Here is a 24,994-nt window from a genome sequence, read left to right as displayed (position 1 = left end):
TATGGATGTTGACAGTTCTTTTGGCAGAGAGGCAGTTTGCTTTGAGATAGCATAGAAGCTTGTTGTCAGAACAAAGGTTAGTGCTGTCCGTTGGCTCTGTACTGGTGGTAGGAACAGTACATAATAACGGTGAAGTGAAACTTCAGGGACAGCAATATTTTTGTGAGAGAAGTCAACTGCTAAGAGCCCAAAGTATGTCCAGCCAAAAGAATGTTTTTTAATCAAGTTAGAGACAAGATGTCTGGTATAAATCCTTTTCAGGCTGTCTAGAGGACCATGCAACACCACGTCTGCATCCTAGTACACTGGAGTTCCACACTACTGCCAATTCTGTGAGCTGCTACTGGTTGTACAAGGTCAGCACTGTCCCCAAATAACCTAAAGGGCTTATCACATGAGCAGTCTACTCTAGGGTGGCATGTCTTTATAGCTGAGCAAGTTCCCTTCTGTTTGAGGGTATATTAGATCCACTTATTTTGTTGTCTAATGCATTAAATACCAGCCATTTTACAAGGAAATGGGTGTGAATACACCTTTCTGGCTCAATAGGTGTTGTAAGCATTTTAGTTTCTTTCATATGTATGCTGTGACATTTTTCTTCCTCTCCCTGCCTTCAAATCCACTAGCATCTGTTTAACAAGATTGCCTGATAAGCATCCTAGCACAAAAAGGTGAAAGGGGCATATTTAGCATTTTGAGGGAAGCCTCATTGCTAATCCCCTGCTAGCCAGGTTGCTGAATAAAATGGGTGAATGTTATTTTAGAGCCAGGATTGGACTGTGCTTTGCTTGTGCCTCCTGCTGCCTCTCTTGGCTCTTTGTACAAGGGACTGTTTGATTGAAACCTAGACTGAATTCTTTCGGCACTGCCTTGATGAGTCAGCAGGCATGTGCTGTGAAGAAACAGCCAGCCTCCAATAGGAACCTAGCAATTTAAATGTCAGATTTTCTTTGGGTAGGAAAGCTGATTCCCAATATTATAATATATATACTATGTAATGAAAAGGGCAAGGGCAAAGTAATCTATTTAACCTCAGAACATAGGTTTGCAAACACCCCCAACACTAGGTCTGAATATTTTCAGGAATGCTTTCTAGCATGAAGTTTATCACTGGTTCAATACCCCTATGGCTATCAAAATGTCACCTTGCTGCTTATCAGCACCCCATGTCATCCTCTGCAAAAAGTAGCTTGATTTTGTAGACATGTGCTCTTGTTCCAACTGCTTGCTCTGTATTCTGGCAAGACGGGTGGAGGACAAAATTGCTTAGAAAAATGACTGAATTATCTGCTCATTCTCCTTTTTGGGAACCAAACTCTGAACCTTGGGACTTCTATTCCCAAGCTCTTCCGCAACAGATCCAGAAGGATTTGTTGCCTGGCTGGGTAACCAAGTGAAGAACCTATAGTGCTGGAGCTAGGTATAATAAACAAAGTTCTGCTGTTATGTCTAGTTCTGTTCTTGGTTCTAGGCTTTCTGTGGTATAAGATATAAAAGAACTGGTGGATGGAAGAATCCTGCATGAGAATAAGAAACACAAAGGTGCAAGCAGGAATACTGAGCAACTATTGCTAGCTTATTTGCATTATAAACAAGTGTTTATGTTGTTAACCTCATTCCCCTGCCATCTCCTTGTGCAGGAGAAAAAGCCCTTTTCTGGCTGTTCTTCCCTGTAGCACAAGCCTTCCTGGTGCTATAATAATAATAATAATAATAATAATAATAATAATACCGTATTTTTCGCCCCATAGGACGCACCGGCCCATAGGACGCACCTAGTTTTTTGGGGGGGAAATAAAGAAAAAAAATTTTATTTCCCCCCAGGTATGGGGCTGGAAGAACCGGGTCGGGGAACAGTGGGAAGGCATGCTCCGCCTCCCCGCTGTCCCCCGAACTTGTGGGGCTGGTGATGGGGAGAAGCGCTGCTTTCCCCACTGCCAGCCTCCAAACCAGGTCAGGGAATAGCGGGATGGTGGCGCTCCGCCTTCCCGCTGTTTCCCGAGCTTGTGGGGCTGGCCATGGGGAGAAGCAAGCTTCTCCCCACCGCTAGCCTCCAAAGCAGGTCGGGGAATAGCGGGATGGCGGCGCTCCGCCTCCCTGCTGTCCCCCGAGCTTGTGGGGCTGGCGATGGGGAGAAGTGCGCTTCTCCCCATTGCCAGCCCCCAAAGCAGGTCTCCGCAAGAGGTGGGAGAGCTTCGGGGTGCAGGCAGCTCTCCCACGGCTTGCGGACAGCTTCCTGAAGCCTGGAGAGTGAGAGGGGTCGGTGCCGCCCATCTGACTGGGTTGCCCCAGCCACTCTGGGGGGCTTCCAGCAACACACACATAAAGTAAAACATCAATCATTAAAAATTTCCCTATACAGGGCTGCCTTCAGATGTCTTCTGAAAAATAATAATACAGGTCTTTTGTATGCTGTAATCTGGTCTTTTTCTCAGCCTTGATGGCACCAACGACATCTTACCAACGACAACAGAGATTGACCGGAGTGCTTCCTTTGGGCCTCGTAAAGTTCACATGTGTGTTTCTTTCAGGCTGGTCATGGTGAAGATGCCGCTCTGACTCCGGTTCACCAGCTGTACTCACTGAGAGTGTGGGATGGCTCTACATGGCCTCTGTAGGGCCAGAAGCCTATAGCCTTGGCCTCAAGAGGGGAAACCAGTTCCAGGTGGGCATTGCACCAGGGCTGACGGTGCCGCCACTCACAGCAAAGCTTCACGAGAGTAAGGCCTGGTACCTTGCTAAGCAGCAGGTGAAGCCCATTTGGCAGCTGGAACAGAAACATGTGACCAATTTTCAGGACCTCCAATTGGTCCACTCAGGGATTTCTTCCCAGCGTCCCCGCCTCTTGTACCCAGAGTCATTATGTAGTGATACAGCATTCCTGACTTCACCTCCACCTTTGCCCCACGCTCTCCCAAACTTCCTTGGAAGCACCTTGCTCTACCGACGTTCTTACTTCAGACACAAGCCTTATCGGAGGCTTGAGTCCATCTGTTTGCAGCCAACTTCTTTGGAGAAGAAACCTCTTTGTGCTCCACTCCCTGCCTATCGCTCCGTTCTTAACAACACCATGACATCCTCAGCCATAGACCCATTCTTTATGCCGAATACTGCTGCTGACTGTTCCAATCCAGTGTCAAAGGGGTTTCCCCTAAGCTCAGGGAAGCAAAACTCCAATTCATACAGGCCAGTGCTAAACAATAACTCTTTCCTTCGGCCAACTAGTGCAAAAGTGCCTTTGCAGCAGCAGTACCACCAACCGCTGCCACCAGAAAATAAGAAGCTAAAAGGCTTGTCAAGACCTATTGGCTTCTCTTGGACCCACTCTGGTGGAAATGGAGATGGCGCTCCTGCGAACCTTGAAAGAAAGCTTGGGAAAAACAGTGGCATAACTCTTGAGCAACCCAGTGCCAAATCTCCTCGCTCGGCCATTCACAATGGCGTGGTTCTCAAAGTGGAACGGCCCTCCTGGCGACTCGAAGATGGTGAGAACAGGTCTCAGAACCTGAAAGAGCAAGATGTGCGGTTGACGGAAGCTATGCGGAAGCTGACTGCAAATGGGATCCGGAAGGTTAGCACCTACAACGAATTTGGTCACCGCATTGACAGCTCTTGCCTTATGAATGCAAACTTCCACTCTAGTCTTTTCAATCGATGGAAGCCACACATAGTAGCACAGATCACCCCAAAGGACGTACCAGCTGCCACCTCCCCAAATCTGGAGCCTGGTAGCCGCCACCAGAGCCTTATGGTCACAGAAGCTGCCGATGTCTGCACTAAACGCATCGATGTTCGTTTCTTAGCCTCAAATCCTGAACCTTCCAACCACTGCGCCTTGAGTCAGACTGTCAACCACACCTCTGTAAACGCTGGAGAACAAGTGGTAAAAACAGAGCTGTCCCCACGGACTACAGTCTCTGAGGTAGAGACCAAAATTTCCTCTCTTCAGTTAGGCACGGATACAAAATGGGGGAACCCTGTTACTGTGAAAGAGACCGAGTAAGTACTCTGGCAAATATGTCTGTTGGGGTGGGTTAGTGTTTCCCTTTCAGTACTCTTTGTGGCAATAATTGCCAACCTGTAGCCCTCCAAGCGTTGCTGGCTTACACTTCCCATAATCCCTGAGTCATTGGCCATGATGTCTGTCGGGCTGGGCGATATCAGCTTTTCAACAGTGCGGTATATCATCAGCCAAACATCGTGGTCTGGTGCTATACCACACTGTTGAAAAAACAAGCTGCATTGGCCTCGGCCAGTGAGGCACCAGGTGAAACTGCTGCATCTCTCACTGTGGGAACTGAGGCAGTTTCACCCTAGTGCCTAGCGGGCTAGGACAACACAGCTTGTTTGCGTGGCTCATCTGGGGTGCGGGAAGGCTCCCAATCCAACAGTGCCCCCCCCACTTGTGTGGGAGCCAGCACTGGGCTGGGGGATCCTTTAACTGCTCGGCTGAGCAGAGTAGCAACCACACATGCCTCAGCCGAGCAGTTCAAAGATGCAGAGGGAGGAAAAAGTATCGACGCCTTGCCAATGAAGCTTGTTTCTCCCTCTGCACAATATGAGGGCAGAGTGGGATGGCAGTTTCACTCAGCGGTATATCACTGATGAAACCACTGCTCCTCCTGAGTCCCTCTGCTGGCAGCGCCTGCTGGAAGGAGTCAAGAGTCTTGACTTCCTCCAGCGAGCGTTACTAGCAGAGGGACTCAGGAGCGATGGCACTTTCACCAGCGATATACCGCTGAGTGAAGCCGACTTTGTGGTCTGCTCCTCATACTGGCCCTGGGCGATATATTGATATGTCGCCCAGGCCTAGCTGGCTGGGGCTGATGGGTGTGGGAGTCCAACAGCATCTGGAGGTTAATCACCCTTTTCTTATGATAAGGACTGTGTTTGATATAGTAAAATACGCTAAAGAGCTTAGTAGCAAAGTGTTCCTGTGATGTAAGCATATTTAAGCTTGGTCATCAATCGGTGTTTGATACGCCTTGGATGGTTTTGCAGCCTTCACTGTCTCCTAAACGTCTCTCAGATCAGATGACCATTCTGCTTTACCACTGGTAGCCCATTGTTTTGACAAGTGTGCCACAAGTCAAGTCCAAAATTTGCCACTTGAACTATTCCTCCCTTTCTCTCCACACCACTTCTATCACTAACATGGGTTAATGTTTATAATAGTTATTTGGGATATCTTGCCTTGTCTGTGATCTCTTGGTCTGTTGTTGGGTGTAGAGATCTTTTTGCTTTGCTAACTGAGAGGAGTTACAGAGCTTCACTTTAGGGCTGTAACCCTTTGTGTTGTAGAGCTGCAGTCAACCTCCCCCTGCTGGACCAAGCGGAGGTGGAAGATGTAGAGGAAGAGCTCCCGGACGGCTTGGAAGATGCCTGCAGTCAGGATGAGGAGGGCGAAGAGGAGGATGGGGAAGGTCAGCAGTCACATTTATTTCCTCTCTTCAAAGTACAAACAAGCCTATTCACCACACATAAAACAGAGAAGGGTTTTCATACACTGATTATTCTGTTAATACAAATATACTAATTACTGTCATTTCAAAACACAGCTTGAATCTAGTAAAAAGCTAAAACGATTCCTACTACAGTTGTCCATGCTTACTATTAGGGCATGGATATATTGCAAATCACTCTATAATATGAAGAGAGAAAGAACTGTATTGCAACAAATAAAATTGCTAGCTTGAATACTATAATTTGCCTTGTGGGCACCTTCAGCCTATGCACTTTCTACACTTGTAAAACTTGTTTTGAGTGATATTTAGTGAACTGCTATTGTAGGCAAAGCAACAGTCTGATCTCCATTTACATTTTACTGGTGCATTTTATCAAGCATTCAGTTAATTGTTTTCTGGTTACCCAGAGACAAACTTTTTAAATCTACTGTCTTGAAACAGTTCAGAGTGAGATAATTTTACCATTGAATGTACAAGGCCTGACAGTATTTCTAGATCATAAACAGCAGTAATAGCATTCAGTACTGAGGCAGAGCAACACTAATTCACTGCTGCTGGAAGGGCCTCTGTATCCTATGCAACCCAGCGAGAAGGGTGGGGTATAAATAAAATAATAAGTTGTTACTACTACTACTACTACTCAGTCTGAGAAGCGAGAGCCCAACCTACAGATATGTGTGATGCTTACAGCTGTGCCCCAGTTTAGCTGTTCCACCAACAAATCTGTCATGGTGGTGGCATATCTTGAATTCTGCAGGCATGATACGGCTTCTGTCAAATCCCATTGCCCCTCAGCTAGCAGATCCTAACTACAGGACTTCATCTTCAGTATTCGTGCTAGGAATGTTCTGATCAAACCCAGTAAATACTTGTGTGTGGATTTATTATAATTGTTGCTGTCTTGCTATGGTTTGGTACAATGCTACTCACCCTGAGTATTGACCCATTCTGTCCCCCACCCCTAATTTTCTTGCATGAGAGTTTGGAAGAAAGCTGCACTTAGGGTGATTACTGTAGTTCTTGCTAACATTGTGATGTAGCAGCCTGACATTTTCAGCTGTGTTTTAGTTCAACCATTTTATTGCTTTAGTATATTGCACTGTGGTTCAACACTCTGATGATATCCTTTTGTAAATAGAAGGCAAACTTTAACTTACGGGGAGTGACATAGGGAATGATATTCTATCCTCTTCTAACCTTACCATGGGGTCCTTTATTACGGTGTACAAATAAGGAGATTGATGGCTGTGTGGAAGAGCAGGCAAATAATGGATATCCTCTCATTGTCAAGATCCGGAATCTGATTTGAGGTCATTGTGCAGAAACTATGGTGCCCTTTAAATGTAGCTGCACGGGGGCACTTATCAGTAAGCGGCTCCTTTGCTGCTGGGAAAACTCTGAAATTACGCAAACACCTCTCATGAGTAGAGGCAAGAGAGGTGGTTTGTTATTTAAACATTCTTCCAGTCACGTAACAGTTGCTTGTGGATTAAGTTCAGCTATCTGAGAGAATGTCTAAAAGAGGTTGAATTTCTTCAGGATGTTCATGGAGTGTAGCCAAGATTTTTCACTCATTAAACTATTTTTGCCTTTTTTCTTTAGGTGAATCAGATGGCTCCTCTTCATCCGGATTATCCCCCAATGGTTCTGTAGCTATTATATCCAGGTTCGTTTTAGGAATGTTCTGTCTGTAATGCATTGGATCCTTTTGTTTTTGGATAATCCTATGGGATGGCCACCTGAAGACCCTGATCTGTTTGCCTTGGTGAAATCACTTGGCTTGCACTTGCTGGCTGTGCCCATCTGCAAAGAGAAACAGAGATGCTAAGCAGTCGGGCTGAAAGGCAGCTTAGTTTTCATTCTGGGTTGGTGTTTCTCAGCCAAAGCAAACCTCACTTTCTCAGTCAATGTGTTGGTCAAAAGCCTCAGGAATTAAACTGAATGGCATATGATGGAAACAGATGTCCCAGAGAAAGTGTTGTGCTGCTCACTTCTCCAACTGTGCCTGGTATTCTTTTCCTAGGAATTGCGTGGAGGGATTGGTGCCTACACTAGAGGGCCAAGAACGAATTCTCAAGCCAGCTCTTACATGCAGCCTGTTCCCCAATGTGCCTCCCACAATATATTTTGGTACCCGGGATGAGAGAGGTAAGGTGGATCCAAATTCATTGCACGAAACAGGCAATGCCAGAAAACCCTAGTGTACTATAGTGGTGGAGTGGATTCTAGGGTGGGGAGGTGATGGTGGGATGCATGTGGTCATGTCATTTAAGTGTGTGGTGTAATGACGCCTTTCCAATGGAGTTACTAAGGTCTCCAGGTGATGTGAAGAGAAAACCTTAAATCTAGATTTATATCTGTGGAGCTGTAGGATTTTGAGATCACCAGCAAAGAGGTTCAGAACTGAAATGGCTGAAACAGCAGCTGAGATGCTGGAAGGTACAGTAATATTTGATGGGCATTCACTTTGACCCTCAATCTTAATCCCACCATAGGTGGAGCATGTATCTTTCCTGCCCTATGATGGGGTGAGTGGACATCCAGATTCCCTTGTAGCAGAGATGGTCCCATTTGTCGTATTTTGCTCTGGCCTGGGTGCTTCCATAGTGGAGAGCAGGCATTATCACAGCACCACAACAACCTTTGGTCTTTGAAGAATTAAAGCTGGTCTTAACCTGTTGGGATTTGCACATAGACCGACTCAGCATGCTTCTTGCTATATATAGCATAATTTCTCAAACTTCTTGAGCTTAGTTTCACTATCTGCCTTTTAAACGTCTGCCTTCCCCCTCCCCAGTTCAGAACTAGCCACCTGTCCCATTCCATAGCATGGAGAGCAAGGCAGCAGCTCTTCCCAGATCAGACTGGCATGATACGGCAAGTAGGGGAACAGCTGCACCCCTGTCCCCAAAATAAATTAGGATCCTCTGTTAGAGGGCATTCAACCTATCCATTTATTCACTGATGAGAGGAGGGAAGTCCCACCTGCCTCAAAATCCTGTTCCTCCCAGAAACTTTGCACATTCCTTCAGGTGTGTTGTGCTTCTCAGATTGAGAACCACTGTTCTATGGACAAGTGACAGAGCTTTTGCCAAAGGTTTTCTTTCACTTGGTGATCTGATTCTGTTGAAATTCATTGAATAAAAATCTTACCCTTCCAGCACTTAATGACAAATTGATGTCCTCAGCCAAAGGAGATGCTCCCGTGGTTGGGTTTCCCTTCTAACCTTAGGATTTCTTTCTTTCCTAGTGGAGAAGCTTCCTTGGGAACAGAGGAAGATGCTACGATGGAAGATGAGCACAGTGACTCCCAACATTGTAAAGGCAACGATCTCCAGGTCCCACTTCAAAATCAGCAAGAGTGAGTTGTATTGTAGGAATGGTCTGTGGGTGCATGTTGCCTCCTGCCTTAAATACACCCAGACTCACAGCTTTATCTTGGAATAGTGCTAATGTCTGGAAATGAATTGTCCCACTTTCAGATGCAGATCTTCAGTAGCAGAGCAAAAAAAGCTCCCATAGAGTTGATTACTCTAATGCACCTCCCTTGCATGGAGGACTCTGAAAGATGCTGCAAATCATGAAGCTGCAGATCTAATTGTGGCTCTTCCCTCTTAAGTCTTGGGCAAGCTTCATGGCACTTCTGCCTATGTGTATGCCCTTGGGCAGCTCTTGTCAAGATGGATACTGACCACAAAGTGCTAATGTTTACTGCAGAACAGCAAGAGCTGCAGCATGGTCTGTACTTACAAACTGGGGAAGAATGTTCAAGACATGGAATAAAACTCCATGTCCTAGCAGTTCTCGTAGAGTTTGCTTATACATCTGATGCTCTGTGCCTCGTAATGCAGAGCTGTAGCTGCTCTTTCCAGTACAGTAGGCTGTTTGATAAATGCAGCAATCCTTCACCCCCTACCCTTCCAATAAGAGGAGACTTAGACAGATAGGGATTGTGGGGGCTTTAATTTGACATCTCCTGCCTGCTCACCTGTAATTGAATAGGCTTTGATGTTGCAGTATACCCTGTGATGCTGATGCCACAATCTTTTTAGAGTTGTGTACACTTCTCAGTCTCAGGACGTGGGTGGCGCTGTGGGTTAAACCACAGAGCCTAGGACTTGCCGATCAGAAGGTTGGCGGTTCGAATCCCCGCGACGGGGTGAGCTCCTGTTGCTCGGTCCCTGCTGCTGCCAACCTAGCAGTTCAAAAGCACGTCAAAGTGCAAGTGGATAAATAGGTACCGCTCCAGCGGGAAGGTAAACAGCGTTTCCATGCGCTGCTCTGGTTCGCCAGAAGCGGCTTAGTCATGCTGGCCACTTGACCCGGAAGCTGTACGCCGGCTCCATCGGCCAATAAAGCAAGATGAGTGCCACAACCCCAGAGTCGGCCATGACTGGACCTAATGGTCAGGGGTCCCTTTACCTTTACCTTACAGTTCTCAATAGGGTTTATTGTGGCTGCTCGTATGAGGCCACTCTTGGTTCATGTGGAAGGGGAAACATGGATAAGGCAGGAAAATTATTTCCAATTCATATTTTCCAAACTGAAATTCTTATATGCCTGAGACTGTTGCAGTTCTTGGTGATGTTCAGAGAATAGTCTGTGAACTGCCCTATTGCCAACAGGAAACAATGACTGGCTGGGCTGCTGGGGCCATCACATGAAATCTCCGGGGTTCAGAGTTATCAGAGAACACCAGAAGGTATGAGATATGGTCATAACTACAAAAGGACATATTAAAGAATATAATACAGTGTGGGGAAAGGGCATGAGATGCATTTCACTCTGGCCTTTTCTGCCATTTTCTCAATCTGAGCTCTGCATGTAGCTGATACTTCCCTGTTTTCTGCTGCAATGTTCTCTTTCCCTTAGTCCCTTCATGTTCTCTTGGTGGCTGTGCCTCTGAAGGAGGCAGCCTAGGTTTGCAAGACAGTAGAAACTTCAGTGCTGGCATGCTTCCTTCATGGGAACTACCTGTTGGGAGTATCAGCCCAGGGGCTTTTGGGGTGGGGGTTGTACGGCCAATCTAGGTTCTTGCAGCTATCCCTGAATTTGGAGGAGAAGGTACCCCCCTGTTGAACCTTTATCTTGCATTTTTACCAGCTAGGATGCAGCAGGAAACCTCATTACTCCTTTCTTGTCTCTTCCTTTCCCTCCTGCAGTTGAATCATTTTCCTGGCTCATTCCAAATTGGTCGGAAGGACCGTCTGTGGAGAAATGTGTCCAAAATGCAGTTGCGCTTTGGGAAGAAGGAGTTCAACTTTCTGCCCCAGTCCTTCATCCTTCCTCAGGATATCAAGCTGCTCAGAAAGGCTTGGGAAGATTGCGGGAGCCGACAGAAATGGATTGTGAAGCCGGTGAGGGAGGGCACAGATATGGTTCGACCTGTATAGAGATAGGGGTGTGTCCTTTGTGTGCCTTCCGCCATGGTATAGCCATGCTTTCCCTTGCCTTGCCAGTTTCAGGTTTTCTTGGATGAATCTGATTTTTTTTTATGCATTTCATCAGGCTTTAGGACTTGTGTTGGGACAGCCTGCCTTTGGGATGAGCTCTGTTCTGTTTTTGTATTGTGTGGTTTTTATTCTGCTTTAGATTTTAGGTATTCTGTTTCATGGTTTTAATCTCTGTAAACCACTCAGAGAACTTAAGTAATTAGATGGTACTGAAGTGTACTTAACAATAATTAATGGTAATGTAAACTACACCTCCCCCACCTTCCACTATAGCAACAATGCATATTCTCTTCTTATAGATGGACTTGTTTATTCTGGTTCCCTCTTGACTATATCATAGCTTTAGCCCAATAGTCCCTTTTGGCTGTCGGTCTCCCTCTTGCTGCAAGTAGGACCTGCACCAGTCTGAAAACCCACCTGCCATCTTCTTCTTCATTCATTTCCTTGATATTGGGAAGGACAGGTGTAATCCTCCCTGGTGCATTGTTTTAAAATATCCTGGGTTTTTATTCTTTGCAACCTCGTAAAGGTTGTGAATAAAAGTGCTTCACATTTGCATTTCCCCATGTCATTGAATCTGAGGTGTTTGTGCATTGAATGTTTTAGGTGAAAAGAGGCACCCTTAAACATGTAAACGAGGAGAGAAGACTGGGAGACAGGCAGGGGGTGCCTCCTTCTGTTCCTAGGAGCCTCAAACATTTCCTAAAGAGAGAGAAAGGCGCCCCCTCTCTTTTCATGAGGACTAAAGTATTTTCAAAACCCTAGATATTCTCAGACTCGACAGGTGCCACAGTCTGTACTGTACTGCATGACTACAGCCAGACGCGTTTTTGAAACCTCTAGGGAGTTAGCTTATCAGTCAGTGACAGCAAGGAACTCAAAGCTGCTATACACCAACTTGTGAACGTACAAAGCTTTTATTGACTTAAAAAGCCTTTGCTGACATGCTCAGTGTTTGAAAAAGCTGCCACAGTAATTGATTTTAACATACTGCTGAACTTAAAATTACATTGAGATTTTTGTGAGGCTGCTTCTTTGGAGGCTTGTCTTAAGATTGATAGTATTAAAACAAATTCCTTTCATGTACCCCACCTTCCCAGACTATAATCGGATGTTCCAGCTTTGAATTGTAGGATAGCAGCAAATGGATGCAATGTGAACATCGCTCTCTGTCTTTCACTCACTTTAGCCAGCATCAGCTAGAGGCATCGGCATTCAGGTCATCCATAAGTGGAGCCAGCTGCCCAAGCGCAGGCCACTGCTGGTGCAAAGGTAAGCAAGTCCCCCCGCCCTGCCAGTCTTTCCCCACCCTGCTAACAAAAGATTGGCTTTAATATCTTAAGGTATCAAAGAACCAACTTGTTTCTGATTATGTGTTCTGCCGTTGTAAAACTTTACATTGTTCTGTGGGGTTTGTTTCTTTTGCTTCTGCTTCCAGCTAAAGAGTGGAGCAATTGTGGAATTGTTACGATATTGACATGGGTTCAGAAATATGGCTAAAGGAAACCTTTTGCTGTGGCAAGGAGTATCATTTGTTGAGAAAGCTGGCATTTCATCAGCAGTCTCCCAAACCCCTTAGGGACAGAAACCATCTCCATCAAGCCTCTCCACTGGTGACAATGTCCTGACCTTCTTGAGACTAAATCTCAGGGCTACTCTATGATGTGGTTCCTGTATGCTCACCTATCTTTCTGTTGCAGGTACTTACATAAACCCTACCTCATTGGTGGAAGCAAGTTCGACTTGAGGATTTATGTTTACGTCACATGCTATGATCCACTTCGGGTTTACTTGTTCAAAGATGGACTTGTTCGTTTTGCCAGCTGCAAGTAGGTTTCCTGTGAATTGGTAACCTCAGAAAGAGGGTTGGGTTGACTGCTTGTCAGAAGATAAGCTGAGATTCATGAACAGCAGATTTAATATGTTTTCTGAAAACAGTAGACTAACTATTGGTTGCAGGTGTCATTTGTATTACAGCCTGTGCACTTTTTTTTGGTTTAAGCAGTGACTATTGAGAACCAATTATTTGCTTGCACTGTGTAGCTGAGTCTGTGTGCATTTAAAATAGCCAATTATTAAATGATTTATTTTATTTTATTCATTTCATAAAACTTATACACTGCTTGATTGTTAAAAAAAACCCTCAAAGTGGTTTACAAAAAGATAAAACAAGAAAATCAATAAAAAAATTACAGCTGCACTTTAAAACATACAAAAGTTAAAATAATAAGACAGATTATAATTACTTCAAATTCCTAAGCATCTGGATGTTTAGTTAACTGACAAAGTTGGTGAATAACTCAAGTCAGAGCAACTCTTGATGATTAACAATTTGAATTATTAAACCAGTCATATCTCTGTGGAGCACACACATTCATTCTCATTCTCTCTCACACACACCAGGCTGGAGCTTAGAGAAGATACTTAAAGATTGGTGTGTGTGCCTCTGTCTTTTAGCTCCCATACTGCTAGCATTCCTCCCTCTTCTTGCCATTTCATTTTGATGAGTGATGTCTTCTTACTTAGTGTAAACTTTTGTTCTTCCTTCACCTCAGATATTCCCCCTCTGTGAAGAGCCTCAACAACAAGTACATGCACTTGACTAATTACAGTATCAACAAGAAGAATATTGAATACAAGGCTAATACAGATGAAACTGCATGTCAAGGTCACAAGTGGTAAGTATTGATGAGCAGGAAAGATAATCCTTTTGTATGTGTTATGTTCTTGACTGGCTTATGTTGTCTTACCTCTCTAGTCCTGAGTAGCCCAGATGTGGCCCTACTGTTTCCATAGGAGAGAGACTTTATTTTCATTTATTAAACAAAATGTATAGACCACTTAATCAAAAAAGAAAGGTCTCATAAGTGGTTTATATAAAATTGCATTAAAAACATAGTCAGTTCTGCGTTCATGTTGCCTTTTTCCTTCAGAGATGGGGGGAGAGGAGTTAATAACAATATCTGGGGCAACCCTAATGCACTTGTATGCTCTGTTCTGTCTCCACAGGGCACTGAAGGCACTTTGGAGTTATTTGACCCAGAAAGGAGTTGACAGTGAAGCCATCTGGGAGAAGATAAAAGACATTGTTGTCAAAACCATCATTGCGTAAGTCTCAGGATCTAGTTGTGTTCCCCCCACAGCCCTTTGCTTTCAGGAGGACCTCTTTTTGATGGGTCATCTTACCCATTAGCTAGAGATGTGTACCGATGTTTGCAGATGTTTTGAGCAAGTGTGCATCTTTGCTTCTTTCTTGCTAATTTCTGCTTCTGGAGTTTGTTGATTGTTCCTTGGCCCCAAAAGTATCTTGTTTGGATCTTAGTAACCTGAAGCAAGGAAGGGTCATGTGCTGTCTTCATCAGGCTCTCATCTGAGCCATGTGGGGAAGCTATTGCTGAAGCCCTGTTTTTTTGGCATGCTTGTACCATATACCTGGCTAGATTGATGCATAAGAGGCTGGGAAGTCCTGCTGGTAGTTTTGCTGCTCAGGAACAACCCAGCACCTGTTTCATTTTCTAGATCAGAGCCCTACATAATCAATCTCGTGAAGATGTATGTGAGACGCCCTTACTGCTGCCATGAGCTGTTTGGGTTTGATATCATGCTGGATGAGAACCTTAAGCCATGGATTCTGGAAGTCAATATTTCCCCCAGGTAAGCTGTGCATGGTGCACCCTTCAGCTTGAGCTCTGACTTGGTGCATTTCACTACAATTTCAAGAACACCCTTTACCTCCAATTTGTCCCACAGATGCATGCTAGGCCTATAGGCACAGATGCATGCAGTCTGTTTTGCCAATGCCTTACTTCATGTGCTGATGGCTTCCATCTCTTAATGTGAGGGAGGCAACACTTACGTTGAACTGTATCACACAGTGTGTCTCTGATTGGTAGGTATGTCTGTGTATTGTGTATGCATGTGGGTGTGGTGGGGGAGGGGATACTAAAAGAGAGAGAGATTGCCTTGCCTTGGAGATCGAGTTCCTCCTTTCTCTCTTTTGGAAATCAAACTTAACAGCTATCTAAAATGCCAAAAGCTAGGGCCAAAGACATGAAGATGGGCTTGTCCAATCAAGGTTTTGTTCTCTCTGCAGCCTTCATTCAAACTCTCCTCTGGATGTGAGCATCAAGGGTCAAATGGTCAGAGATGCCCTTAATTTGGCTGGTTTTCTGTTGCCAAGCACAGATGATGTGGCTTCACCCTCTGGAAGTGCCAGCAGCTCCACAACTAGGTTAGAGATCAAACTCAGAAAGAGACGTTTTACTGGGCATCTCATCTTTTGCATTGTTCTTGTTCAGTAGGGGAGTGAGGAGGCCTGAGTTGGAAAGACTGAGATGAAAAGTTGTTGTGGCAATAGTATGTGTGGCTATAGCACAGAAGCATAGCTGTAGCCTGTATATAGGACTATGCATTTTATTCAGTCACGCTATTGGTACAGAAACTGAATTAAACATCCAAAGAATCTCTGCTTTTGTTATTTTTAAAGCAAGTTTCTAGTCCATGTAATTGCAAGATGGGCTTGAAATACCCGGGCAATACCTCGTGCAACCTTGGAAGCTGAGCAGCGGTGGTGATCTCAGACATATTGCCAGGAATACTGGGCTTCGGTAGCTGGAATTGTGTGTTGCTCCCCAACTCAGCTCAGCCACAATAGTTGTCAGGGATGGCAGCAAACACCTGGAGGGCGCCAGATTGGGGAAAGCATGAAGCAGGGTGGTGAGGGATGGGGCCTGGGGAAGGGAGCATGGCTTGGGAAGAGTCCTGGGGCCCAGATGGAGGGGCTGGAGGGTTACACACTGCCCCCATGCCTAAGGTTCCCCATCCCTGATCTATGTCTCCATGGATCATTTGAGGCTTTTTTCGTTTCTTTTGGCTTAACAGAGTATTGCTTATGATTCTGGCTATAGGTGGCTGAATTGAGGGCACTGACTAACTCTCTGTACTAACTTTAATTATTGCTGTGCCCAGCTTGAATAGTGTCGCAAAGGAGAAGAGTAAGTCATCCCTGGAGCTGTTCACTTCTGAGAAAACGAAAAGAGCTTTTTATCTGACCTCAAAAGTGCCTGATCAGGTAGGCGAGAACATGCCTTCCCCAAATACTCTGCCCTCATTCTGAGATCTCATGCATGTTTGGGCTGGAGTTCTCTGCTCTTCTTTGAATCATTTCATTAACTGTTTAATTAAATGAAACCATAAGTAGTGTGCATAAAACAATATAAAATCATCAAACAAGTATACATAACTAAATTATGTTTCTTGCTAGGCTTGCTGAAATAAAAAAAAGTTTTTAGCAGGGGTGTAAGGGTGCCTGCCTAATATTACTAGACAAGGAGTTACAAAGCATAGAGGTAGCTACACTGAAATATTGACTCGTGCTAGCAGATGATCATTACAATCGCTTGGCTTGGGGAGTGCTTAAGAGTTCAACCAAGCTCTTTTTCTGACAGAAAATGTGTCCCAACAGGTAAGATGCATCCACACACAAGGAGGAGGTGCTTGTTTATTCACTGAAGGACTGGTATCTGAAGGAGGTTGTATTTGACATATAGGATATGATTTGGCTAAGTGTGGAAGTTATAAAGAGCTGTATTTCAACTGTATTCAGAGCAAGGCTAGTGTCAAACCTTAAGCCCATCAAACACACAGCATAGCATAAGAAAATGTTACAAACTACAGTGATACCTGGGGTTACATATGCTTCAGGTTACACACTCCGCTAACCCAGAAATAGTGCTTCAGGTTAAGAACTTTGCCTCAGGATAAGAACAGAAATCGTGCTCCGGCAGCCCGGCCCCATTAGCTAAAGTGGTGCTTCAGGTTAAGAACAGTTTCAGGTTAAGAACAGACCTCCGGAACGAATTAAGTACTTAACCCGAGGTACCACTGTATAGTTAAGACCCAATAGGCCATAGCCACTGGTTGCCATTGTTATAATGGGTGTGCCTTGAAGCAGTAAGATTTCCCATTTCTTACTTACACACATGCTTTTTGGTTTAGTTTGTTCAAGGGGTACAAGAAGCATTTGGGAACCATAACCAAGAACCCTGCCTTTTCTTCTTCACCCCCCCAACAAATTCCTATTTGAATATCTCTCTTCTGTCTTTCCACTGCTGTCACAGTGGGAGGGGAATATGTGTTGCGTGGCCACCATCCTAGAGTGGCAATCATAGTGGTTTTAGAGAACTGAAAGTGGCATGCATGTAGACTTGTGCAGTTACCTCCTGGAAAACCAAGGTGTTTCCCTGTCCCTCTTGGCTGCAGGAGTTCTATTCCACCATCCTAGATGTTCTAACACCAGATGATGTACGTGTCCTAGTAGAGACAGAGGATGAATTCGCTCGACGTGGACAGTTTGAGCGAGTTTTCCCCTCACGCTTCTCCATGCACTACCTACGTTTCTTTGAGCAGCCGCGATACTACAACATCCTTACTTCCCAGTGGGAGCTGAAATATTTCGTGAATAAGGTCAAAGGTAAAAAAGTTCCCATCACCTCCTTCTTGCAAGCTCCCTTCTAGGATAAGCAGTTAGTTGTTTGATCCAGCCCTTTATAAGTAGACTGCATACCTTGCTTTCTAACCCAGAGCTGTCTATGCTCTTTCACATAGCATTATTATCTGTCATCCTTACAGGTTGCTAGTGTGGTTTGAGTGTTGCTTCTTGCTGGGTCATTTCTGTCATCTTCCCCACTCCCCACACCTTGCAGCCACATCTTTGGCTTTGGGGCAGAAGTCTCTCTTTATTCTTGCCCACCCCTTTGTCCTTTCATTGGTTTCTATTGGCTATCTTTAAGCCCACACCCTCACCCAGAGCCTTCCTGTTCATCAGTGTTACCTGCTTCTCTTGAGTGTATCCAGATAATTCCATAGAATAGACCAGGAAGTTCAACATCTTCAAATGAGCATCATACCATTGCAGCTTGATTTTTAAACCTGTGTGTGTTTGGGTTGCTCAGTATCAAGGCCCTGCATTACTTGTACCCACTGCCTTCTTACATCCAGGGCAGTTGCTTAGTAATAGCCCTCAAAATTTCACATGTAAACTAGCATTCGCTCTGTGGTGTTCCTTTCTGCAGGGGTGGATCTGCTCAGAAACTGGTGTCACAAAGGCTTTCATAATGGAGTGGTGACAGAATCCACAGTGATGGTAAGGGTGGGCCCTCTTTGCCTTTCCTCATACCTTAGATATGTTCTGCTTTTTCATGAGGGTGCCCATCAGAACTACTTGTTACTAATCAAGTGGCTCTATATTGGTGGTTGTCTTACTGCCTGAAGCACCTTCTCTTTGCTTCACTAAGTTTGAGGTATGCTGGGAGCTAAGAAAGGAATATTCACTAGCTGTCTAACTCTGCACTCTCTCAACTTCAGTGGTCAATTCCAAGATCCCACCTCTATATGAAAAATGAACTCCCTGTGAATGGCTTGAGCAAGATGGAATTAGGCAGAACCAGGTGAGATTGCGAGAACCAGCCACTGTTATATCTCAATACATTTCCAGTTGGGGTTTGTCCATGATTTTTCATCCGTTCCCTTATAGTACAATTCTTTGCAAGTCTGCTCTGAAGTAATCCCCACTGCGTTCAATGGGATTTATTCCCAGGTGGTTGTGTGTAGGATTGTAGCCATGGTTAATATATTTTAATGCATGTTAACCTTCTCATGAATACATGGAGAAAAAGGAAACTCTTCTTTGTTACTTATATGCCACCTTTACATTCCTTACTTCCCTCCCCTGATATATTACCCTTTTAACAAGCGTGATCTTAACTGTTTATGTGCTACTTTCTGCCCCTGTTAGGATGTGCCAGAGGATTAAATTAGAAGCATCTGCTTCTGGGTTTAAACTAACTGTGGTTAATCATTATATCCAGTAAGGGCAAATTATAGTTAGTTTCAACTGGGCTTTTTCAGTGTGGTGCTCACTGAGGCACTCTGCAGTGGCTGTGAGACTTTTCTGCCATTCTGACTTGCAATTCCTGCTTTAAAAAAAATCATGGAGGCTGGATACAGTGCCAATCTTAATTTTCCCTGAGTAGCCCTGAGCCCATGTATGGTCAGGCAGCTTCGATCATGTAGCTACAAGTTAGGATTTCATGTTAAGTTCAAACCAGGCCGTTGTCTTAGGCTTTCTTATTTTTACTTTGGTATATATCTGACATAAATAATTATTTGTAGCATTTTTATACTAACCTGTAACACTAAGCATTCTGGGCAGTATACTTTAAAAAACACACACATGTAAAATGTAAAAACAACTTGAACACAAAACCACAAACAAAGCTGAAACTTCAAAATAAAACCAGCAGCAGAGGAACCAGTAGTACCCAATGTCTAAAAAAACCTCACACCTTTTGACCGTGTTTTTAAGTAGGAAAGCCTAGCTGAATAAAAGGCCTTGACCTATGGCCACTGAAAAGTTGGCACCTGCCTCACCTAACCTCACTTGGCAGGGGTGGACTTTTAAAGATGATTTTCAGGTTGGGCTGGGTATATATGGGAGGAGATAGTCCTTCAGATAACCTAGCCCCAGGTTATTTAGGGCAGGAATAGAGAACCTGCAGCCTTCCAGTTGTTGTTGGCCTTTGTCTCATTCCAGCCAGCATGGCCCATGGTCAGAGATGATTGGAGTTCTAGTCCCAGAACATCTGGAGGGTCACAGATTCTCCATCTCTGTTTTAGGGCTTGAAAAGTTAATACTTGCGCTTTGAATTGTCCCCTGGAATAGATTAGAAGCCACTGTAGATAGCAAAGCACAGGCATGATATAATTTTTCAGCCACTCCCTGTTAACAATCTTGCTGCCCTGTTTTGGAGCAGCTGAAGTTTCTAGACTGTTTTCAAGGCAGCCCGAGGTACAGCACATTGTGGTAAACAGGCCTAGGCAGTGGTGAGCCATAAGCCCTAAATCCTTCTTTCCCATCAAATACAGGGATGACACAGTAGTAATAGAAAGACTGCCGTTTCCTTCAGACAGGTGAAAATGATATGCTATGGAAGTGGTTCTCTCTGTGTGTGCTCTATTCTGTGCAAGACAGATCTGCCTCTCTCTCAAGTTCTGTCTTCTTCCCAACAGCAAAATCCTTGTCCAGCGAGATGGGGAGGAGCCAGTCCGAAGCTCTGAGCCAAACCCTTGCACTCAAAGCTTACCTCAGATTAAATACACAGCTGGAAGTCTCAAGAAACCCACAATCCCTCGGACCCTCAGCAACTCAAGCCTAGTGAAGTGACGGGGGACTGAGTGAGTGGCCAACTTCCCCTTCCTTATGGTCTCAGGAGGGGGCGTACGTGACCTACCTCAACGGAAGCTAGGAGAGCCAGCATGGAAGGATGGGAGGACCTTTCGTCCGGCACGCCCACGTAGAACTATTTTTTTGGAAAGGGAATTGAGTCGAAGAGGAGATGTTTAACTTGGTTAAAAGGGACAAATGCTCTGTTTATAGTTTTTTTTATGACAAAGGAAGTTGCTAAACACAGAAGCTTGGAAAACCTATTTAACTTTTAGTGTGAGTTCCTTATAGTTTATTGACCTTGCCATGATCATCACCACTTGAGCCATAAGTGCCTCTCGCTGTTAAGTGCCGACATACTAGGTTTCGCCAGACACTGACAACCTCAATGACCATTTGTGAAATGAGCTGCTACCATGAGGCAATTGCATGTTTGCAATTGACATAATAACCCATGTATTCACAACATGACACAAATTCCTTATTAGCTGAACAGATGGGAAAACAAACTTAAGAATGGCTTAACACCAGTAAATCAGGCAGATTTTTTCATAAACTCTCTGGTGCATGGCCATAAGAGAAATAGGCTTAAACAGTGAGGGAGGTGGTGGGGAGTCCAAGAATATTCTTATTCTCTAGGTACACACCCATGTTTACTTAGTTCCTGGGTACAGATTTCCTGATGGACTTTAGTTATGGAAGGTATTTTCTACTTACTTTTTACTCTGGAGAAGCAGATTTTGCAGTGTGCTGGTCCAAAGCACAACTGTGTAGCTTAAGCACTGGTGGTGGTTTCTTAAGACAGGAGGAGCATCTCCTTTCAGTTCTAGCTTTGTGCTGGGACTTAGAAAAAGGTGTGCTAAGGTGGCTGCTTCTTGTTCCTCTCTGGTTTAGGGTCAGGTGGTTATCTGTGTTAATCCTCCTAGCATTCATACACACCCCAGAACACACTCCAGTTCTTTACCCCTAAAGAAGACTTGACTATAATTTAGCCCAAGTGGTGCTTGGCTGTATAATTCTTGCATTAAGTACTGCAGCCTCAGTCAGTGTTATTTCTGATCAGTCAGTGCCTTCTCCCTGCTGCTGGAGAATTCTGCCTTTTCTCCACTTGTTATACTTTACTCCTAATCTGAATCTGGTACTGGATCCCAGCTTTGGGTACATTTTTCAGTTGTGTGCGTATGTCCGGAATGTGTTAGTAAACTTGCACTTACAGCCAGCAAGGGCCGTTTGCTGTCCTGATCCCTGGGCACTGATAGATGCATCTGTTGCTCTACTTGACTCCTGATACCTTGACACTTAGGAGCATTTCCTGCCTGTACTCAGACACCACGTGAGGAAGCTGCTAAATTCTGAGCCTTGAGGGTGAACTCAGCAACTTTGGCTGCAAGAAATATTTCTGTTTAATGAAAGATAGGAGTCCTTTTGTCTCATTTTACACACACACACACACACACAGTCAAATGCTATGGACAGCATAAGGCATGCAAGTCCCTTGATGCATCACTGTGCAGTCTTCTATTTTTTCCATGCAGCAGTAATGATATTCCAAATGCCTGTAAGTATTTCTCACTATGGTGGTGAGATGTGCTTAGGTGGCTACTTGTGATATAAATGGCCAGAAAAAAGAAGGCATCATTTCTACAGTGCATCTCTCCAAATAGATTGCTTCTCCATTGGTCAGGGCAGTATTTATGAATCACACAGTCCTGGAAATCTCCTGGATACAACTGGATACAGCAGCTGTAATCTAGAATATAGATGCAGTGTGCATTTATTGTTAAAGTGGTTCAAGTCATTGCAGAGGGGTGTGAGATTCCCCGGAGCACATAACACCAAAGCAGCAGGGCACCTCTTTCTTACTACATCTGTCATTTGCTTATCCTAAGTAACCTCAGTGATTAAGCTTTTAAGAGCAGAAAAGCTGGGAAACATAGAGTTGGAAGCCAAGCCAGGCACACTGGATGTAGTTGTGCTTTCTCCTGGGGCCTTAGCAGTAGAAGCAGCAGCGCTCCTTGCATCATGCCAGGGAATGAGTTGCTAGAAATCATTTCAGAGTCTGCCTTGCAGACAGTGACTTACCTTGCGTTTCTGTCTTACTTCACTGGCTGTATTAACACAGGTATCTATCTTGGTGAGACCTTTATGGCACGATCCCCTGAATTAAAGCTTCTTTTCCCCTTGGCTTGTTATTTCCATCCCCTTCAGATTCATCATAACTTCTCTCCAGCTTGGCTCTTCTCTTAGCCAGCTTGGCTGTCGGTGAGGTTGGGAAGATAGAAGTGGAGACGGCTTGCTTCTTCCAAGTTCATACTCTATATGTTCCTGGCTACTAGCTTCATCAGTTGACAGTTATCAACCTTCCCTGCAAAACTTTGTAAACAGAGGGGAAGGGTGTGTTGCACTAACCTCTATTGTGAGACAGGCTTTTCTCCAAAAAGCCAACAGAAGACAGTCTAATCCTTTAGGAGGCTTGAGTGTTGAATTTTTGTTTTAATTTCTTATGCCCTTTCTGCAAGCCAAGCCGGGCAGGTGCTGAGATCTTGGTGAGGCAGTGCATTAGCAAAAGGAGGGCAAGCCAATTTCTAGTAAGGTAATAAAACAAGGGTAGAGGGAGAGTTGGCTTCCTACTGCTAACATCCTCAATATATGTTCAGTTTTAACTTGGTTAAAACCTCTCTCCCTGTTTACCTGGTACACAAAAATGAAGGCTTGCATTTTGAATCCTCTTTTAGGAACCGACCTATGTGTCCTAGCCCTGCAACAGGTTTTATTTCACTGTCCCCTACTGAAAACTGAGTGTCATGTCCCTTCTTTGGGCTCTGTAGGAGGTTGGTGCCTAATGTGTCCCTCTCAAATCTCATAGCGACAATCTTCTGTGAACTAGCCTGACTCCTAGGATTGTATTGAATGACCTAAAAGAGCTAGCTGTGTAGAAGTGTGAAAGTGGAGAGGCCTCTTCGAGTGTCCTAAAGAATCCTCCCAGCTGGCCGTCTCCCTGAGCCGCCTTATACTCTTGCCACCACCACCCACCCTTCCTGACTTGAGTAATTACGAGCAAACAGGTGTTCAGCACTCCTCCAATGTGGTCTACACAGCTATCTCTGTTTCCTGGTATTAACAGGCATTGCTGGTTCTCTCCTTCCCCCATGCCCCATCAGTATTTGAACCTTAGGTGGGTACTACTCTGCACAAAATGTCATGGATCGCTCAATGTAAATTGGTGGAACTCAATTTAGGGAAAAGGCATTGCATTTCTGGCCAAATATCACCCTTCAGCATATGCATATGCTTTGCATGCACAAAATCCCAGGTTCCCAAATAAGGTGGAAGACTCATGGCTGAAACCTTGGAGAACCTTTGCCAAGTCACCATAAATGGTGCTGAGGTGGACCAATGGTCTGACTCAGTATAAGGTAACTTCCTATGTAGTGCTTTGTAATGAACTTATTTCCTTGTCCTGATGGTTTTCTTTTCCCCTAAAGCAAACTATTGCAGTAAATAGAAGCCTCATTGGTTGGTTTTATCTTGCTAAGGTGGATCCTCCAAGCAGTGTGCTATAGAGCTTGATACTGAGAGGAACAAAAAGATGTGCTATGACTTGTGAGGAGCCACCCTATGCAGAAGGGCATAGAATTCTGCCCAAGTGTTTCGGGAATGGGAGAAGATTGCTCTGGGATAGAGGAGAAGCCATCCCAGCACCTTCCACGTTTCGGGATTTGAAGCTCGAGTAGCTGATGTCTCAACATGCTTAACACAACTATCTTCTTCAGATGGATTTATTCTGCTCAGAGTGAAATGTCAGTGGTCAATTTATTGCTGCACGGAGGGCACTAGTGGTTGTTTGGGTCTTCTGAAGTGTGCATCGGAAAGATCCAGAGGAGGATATACATTTTCAAAAGGATGCCATGAGTCCAATTTAACTCACACTGCTAAATTAAAGATATTTTTTTAAGAAAAACAAAATAAATGATTCAAGTGCAAGTATGTGGTCATGACTGTTGTGATATAACTCGGGTGGCAGTAAAGGTAATGTTGGGTGCTTTAGGGATTTTTGAGTCTAGGTGAGCCCTGCTCCTCCAAGCTGCCACTAAGCAGGTTTGCTTATCTAAGAAATACCGTACAAGCAAATTTTCTCCAGGTTGGCATTTAGACCCTGGAAAGCCATGTGAGTTTCTGCTGTCAACACCAAATTCTTGAGAGGAATAGGAGAACAAACATCAACCTCTGTAGAGTGATTGCCTCACTTCACCTAAATTTCTTATACAAGGCCCATTATAGTGAATCTAATAAACTGACTGAGGTTAAAAAAAAGTGGGAAGAAAGTGTGGAGCACATACACTGCTAGATAAACTTCCTAGAATCTGGCCCATTTTGCTATGGCTTAACACAAATGAGCAAATGGGCATGTTCCTGGAGAGAAGATTGTGGCCTTTTTTCTGCTCCTCTGGTCCTGGTGCCGCTGCACTGATTTGAGCTAACCTACAGTTTGGCTTAGTGATGCATCCAAACCACAGCTTGTGGTTTATCTTGCTCCAAACAGACCATGAGGTCTTGGCAATGTTTGTTCTGTGGCTTACCACTCATGGTTTGTCTGGAGTGAGAGGAACGACGAGCCCAGACTCAGAAGTAATGCTAAGCCAAACTGTGGCTTAACTCACAGCAGCTTGGCTGCAGTAGCAGCTATGGAGGAGGGCTACTCCATAGTTTGACTCAGCAAGGCGTGAAAACTAGGCCTGTCATAAATCATAGCTTTTCTGCTCTGCAAGCAAAGAAAACTGGTTTGGTTTTTTTGCTCAGCATGGGAGGTAGGAATAGCATATGTGTGCTATTCCAGGCAGATATGCAGTTGT

The 24,994-nt window shown here is 44.6% G+C and overlaps 1 protein-coding gene across 17 annotated transcripts in view; it reads left to right on the top strand.

Annotated features, from left to right (window-relative positions):
- TTLL4 (tubulin tyrosine ligase like 4) overlaps window positions 1–24,125 on the top strand; it is a 29,691-nt gene extending 5,566 nt beyond the window's left edge. For 2 of the 17 annotated variants that reach the window (XM_083575282.1, XM_083575283.1), the window contains exons 2-21: window positions 262–356; window positions 2,532–3,999; window positions 5,302–5,423; window positions 7,068–7,131; window positions 7,489–7,613; window positions 8,716–8,826; window positions 10,091–10,167; window positions 10,628–10,822; window positions 12,108–12,190; window positions 12,619–12,747; window positions 13,474–13,596; window positions 13,928–14,026; window positions 14,438–14,572; window positions 15,012–15,149; window positions 15,887–15,989; window positions 17,180–17,390; window positions 17,992–18,062; window positions 18,284–18,366; window positions 19,988–20,152; window positions 23,678–24,125. In XM_083575282.1, coding sequence (XP_083431408.1) covers window positions 2,606–3,999; window positions 5,302–5,423; window positions 7,068–7,131; window positions 7,489–7,613; window positions 8,716–8,826; window positions 10,091–10,167; window positions 10,628–10,822; window positions 12,108–12,190; window positions 12,619–12,747; window positions 13,474–13,596; window positions 13,928–14,026; window positions 14,438–14,572; window positions 15,012–15,149; window positions 15,887–15,989; window positions 17,180–17,390; window positions 17,992–18,062; window positions 18,284–18,366; window positions 19,988–20,141 — 3,417 coding nt within the window. In that variant the 5' untranslated portion in view covers window positions 262–356; window positions 2,532–2,605 and the 3' untranslated portion in view covers window positions 20,142–20,152; window positions 23,678–24,125. Of the gene's footprint in view, window positions 1–33; window positions 193–261; window positions 357–2,531; window positions 4,000–5,301; window positions 5,424–7,067; window positions 7,132–7,488; window positions 7,614–8,715; window positions 8,827–10,090; window positions 10,168–10,627; window positions 10,823–12,107; window positions 12,191–12,618; window positions 12,748–13,473; window positions 13,597–13,927; window positions 14,027–14,437; window positions 14,573–15,011; window positions 15,150–15,886; window positions 15,990–17,179; window positions 17,391–17,991; window positions 18,063–18,283; window positions 18,367–19,987; window positions 22,326–22,349 lie in introns of those variants that run through there. The other 15 variants (XM_083575289.1, XM_083575284.1, XM_083575287.1 and 12 more) reach the window with 11 other exon arrangements.
- Window positions 24,126–24,994: the final 869 nt, after the last annotated feature.

Source organism: Podarcis filfolensis, assembly GCF_964270895.1.
Source record: "Podarcis filfolensis genome assembly, chromosome: 1".
Classification (NCBI taxonomy): Eukaryota; Metazoa; Chordata; class Lepidosauria; order Squamata; family Lacertidae; genus Podarcis; species Podarcis filfolensis.
This window is presented reverse-complemented; position numbering and strand designations above follow the sequence as displayed.